This window comes from Pteronotus mesoamericanus, unplaced genomic scaffold (assembly GCF_021234165.1).
Source record: "Pteronotus mesoamericanus isolate MK-2021 breed Mesoamerican mustached bat unplaced genomic scaffold, CSHL_Meso_final scaffold_167, whole genome shotgun sequence".
Classification (NCBI taxonomy): domain Eukaryota; kingdom Metazoa; phylum Chordata; class Mammalia; order Chiroptera; family Mormoopidae; genus Pteronotus; species Pteronotus mesoamericanus.
Window position 1 is genome coordinate 42,849,602 of NW_026555308.1, and position 2,714 is coordinate 42,852,315.

General features: G+C 42.1%; 1 protein-coding gene across 1 annotated transcript; it reads right to left on the reverse strand.

Moving 5' to 3' along the window:
• Window positions 1-828: 828 nt before the first annotated feature.
• Window positions 829-1,314, reverse strand: LOC129083505 (ATP synthase subunit d, mitochondrial-like). Its single transcript, XM_054589336.1, has one exon. The coding sequence runs from the start codon at window positions 1,312-1,314 to the stop codon at window positions 829-831; it is 486 nt and encodes a 161-aa protein (XP_054445311.1).
• Between the last annotated feature and the right edge of the window lie 1,400 nt (window positions 1,315-2,714).

The following is a 2,714-nucleotide window of genomic DNA, read 5'->3' on the forward strand; positions in this document are numbered from 1 at the left end:
AAGTGCTATGAAGGAAAAGCACAAAGTGCCTCAGGAACTGTTAATAAGAGGTAGTGACCCAGTGGGAACACAGGCGGTGGATGTGCCAGGAAAGGAATATGGGAAGGTATGAGGACGTGGTACAGGAGTTAACTAAGCAAGGAGGAAGGGGGTGAAGCATATTCCAGGCAGAGAAATGGCAAATGTAAAAGCACTAAGGCAGATTGGAAGGTACATGGAAAGAAAATGACTAAAGATCAGCAAGGCTGAGATAGACCACACTGGGAAAGGAGGCTCAAATGAAGCTACAGAGGTAGAGAGAAGCCACACTGGTGAAGCCTCCCTTATAAGTCAAGTTAAGAACCTTGAACTGTATGCTTAGTACAATTAGAAAGTTTGAAAAACAGTGGAGTAGCATGAGACTAGCATTTTAAAAAGGTCACCGTGGCCCCGTGAGAAGGGAATTGATAGGAGGGAGTAGAAAAAAATGGAGGAATCTTTCCTGGCAAGACATGAGAAGAGTATAGCTTAGAAGAAGGCGGTGGCAGAGAATCGAGAGAAATAGATAATCCTTCCTAGCTTGCCTCTGATATGTTTCCTTGTATCTCCCAGCCTTCCAGTCATCCTGGAACTGATCTTAACCCTTACTGCACTAGATCTTTGTTTCAATCATACACATAGTACATTGTTTACTCTGCCTTAGTTATTCATTATTTCAGTTGCCCCACTGGATTGGGAGTCTCTTAGAGTAATTATACTGTCTTGCTCATCCTTTTTTCCCCCCATAAAATTATTTTTAATGTCCAGAGTTTATAATATGGAGACCAGAGCCTTCTCCCAGGTTCAAGTTTATAAATTCTCAATTGGCTTGTGAGGCCAATGGGGATACTTCTTTTTGTCTAATTTAATTTCTGGGAAGACCTCATTCAAATCCTCAGTGGTCATCTGATCAAATGAAATTATGTTCTTCCTCTTCTCCAGCTCTTTCTCATATTGCTTAATCCTGGCCTTTGAGAGAGACAAAAACTCAGCACAACTGTTCACACCTTTTTCTTCCTCAGCATTCACCAGGGCACTATACTTATCCTCTGGCACAGGAATCTTCAGGGCATTAAACTTCTTCTCAAAGTCACCTACCAAGCCAGCCTTTGCTATATGGGCCTTGCAGTCAGTCCAGCCAATAGCAGGTGGATACCCAGGTACGGAAGCCAACCTGGAGGTGAGGGTCTCATGCCAGGATTTCATGGAGTTAGCAATAGTCTTCTCGTTTTGAGACATTATCTCCCCAGAAGCTACCCAGTCAATGGCTTTCGGAGAAAGTTTTTGCTCAGCCATCTTTGAGGTCCTTCACCGACCCTAGTCTTGTTCATCTTTTTATCCTCTGAAAAACCTCTAGCCTTACAAACAATGGGTGCATACTGGGTGCTTGGGTAGGATCCATGCTCTTCTTGATGGGCAGCTTTATGAGCTGGTGAGACACCCACCCCAGAAGCAGAGTTGAGGGATTCCTTGGCAGGCCTAAGTGGTCTCTAGCCTGTATGTCATTTAATTTTCTCTGCTGTTCCTGAGGGAACAAAGGAAGGAGAAGTGCTGTGATGGGAGGTGGAGGAAGAAAGAGTATCTCTCCTTTTAAGATCATATTTCAGAGTCACATTCTTCTCTGCTCCTGCAGTGCTCCTGCCCACAGAATTCTCACACACACAGAGTTGTATGGTTGTTTTAAGTGCTGTAGGACAGTGGGAGAAAATTCTGGACTGTCAGGATCACAGGCTGAAGCAGATAAAGTAATAACCTTTTTCCAGATGGTTATTACTTACTCTCTGAGCTTTAAGGTGCTTCCCTTCATGGTTAGGTGTCCTGTGAGCAATCTCTTTCCATCTTCTCCTCTAAGGCTGACATACCTGCTTCAGCTTTTTTGTGGCCTTTGTAAGAGCACAGTTCTTTCTTGTTTAGATCCCAGATCTAGCTTTTTGGTGTCTGGTTGAAAGTCTCATTTGAGCTGCCAGTTTCTTAAAAAATTAAGAGACTTAAGTTGGGTTCTCTTTTCATGAATTCTATTTTGTTGAGTTTTCTTCTATTTTGTACTCCTAGGGTCTTAGTCATTCCCCTCGAGTTCTGGGAGTTTGGAACAGTACATCATAGATTTTTCTTTTCCCTCATTTACTTTGTTAAAGAAAAAAAAGGAACTTCAGCTCTCCTCAGCACCCTGCCTCTGTCCTTAGAGCCTACATGTAGCTTTCTCCAGTACTATTCTTTTATAGGGCCCTGTAGTGGATGGTAATTCTCTAAAAGCAATCTCAGTCAGACTCTGGGAAGTTCTAATTGCCTTCAATTAGACTCTTGATATTTCTTCCCAGCATCCCCACCTCCAAGAGGCACATTTAAACTTAGGAAGCTCAGACCTTTTCCTGGGAATCCCCTCATTCCATATTTATTTTCTGGTGACAGTGATAGTTAGCTCTGGCTGACAGTGTTTCAATCTGCAATTAGAAACTACTAGCACTTTAAGTAACCTTAGAGACCATCTAAATTCTTATTCGTACTCTTATTCTGTTATTAAGAAATTTAAAGGCCCTGGTGAGTCAAGCAGTTTGCCCTAAGTCATTTAATTATATAGTGCTAATGACTAGAATCTTTGTCTTCAAAGGCCTAATTCTCTACTCTATGCTTTATAATTCTCTTTTTGTATTCTCTACTGAAAGTCATACAACAGGACAAAGGCAGTGTGTACTCAC

What these genes read in the sequence shown, in the direction of transcription:
- LOC129083505 (XM_054589336.1), bottom strand. Translation starts at nt 1,314, where the DNA reads ATGGCTGAGCAAAAACTTTCTCCGAAAGCCATTGACTGGGTAGCTTCT.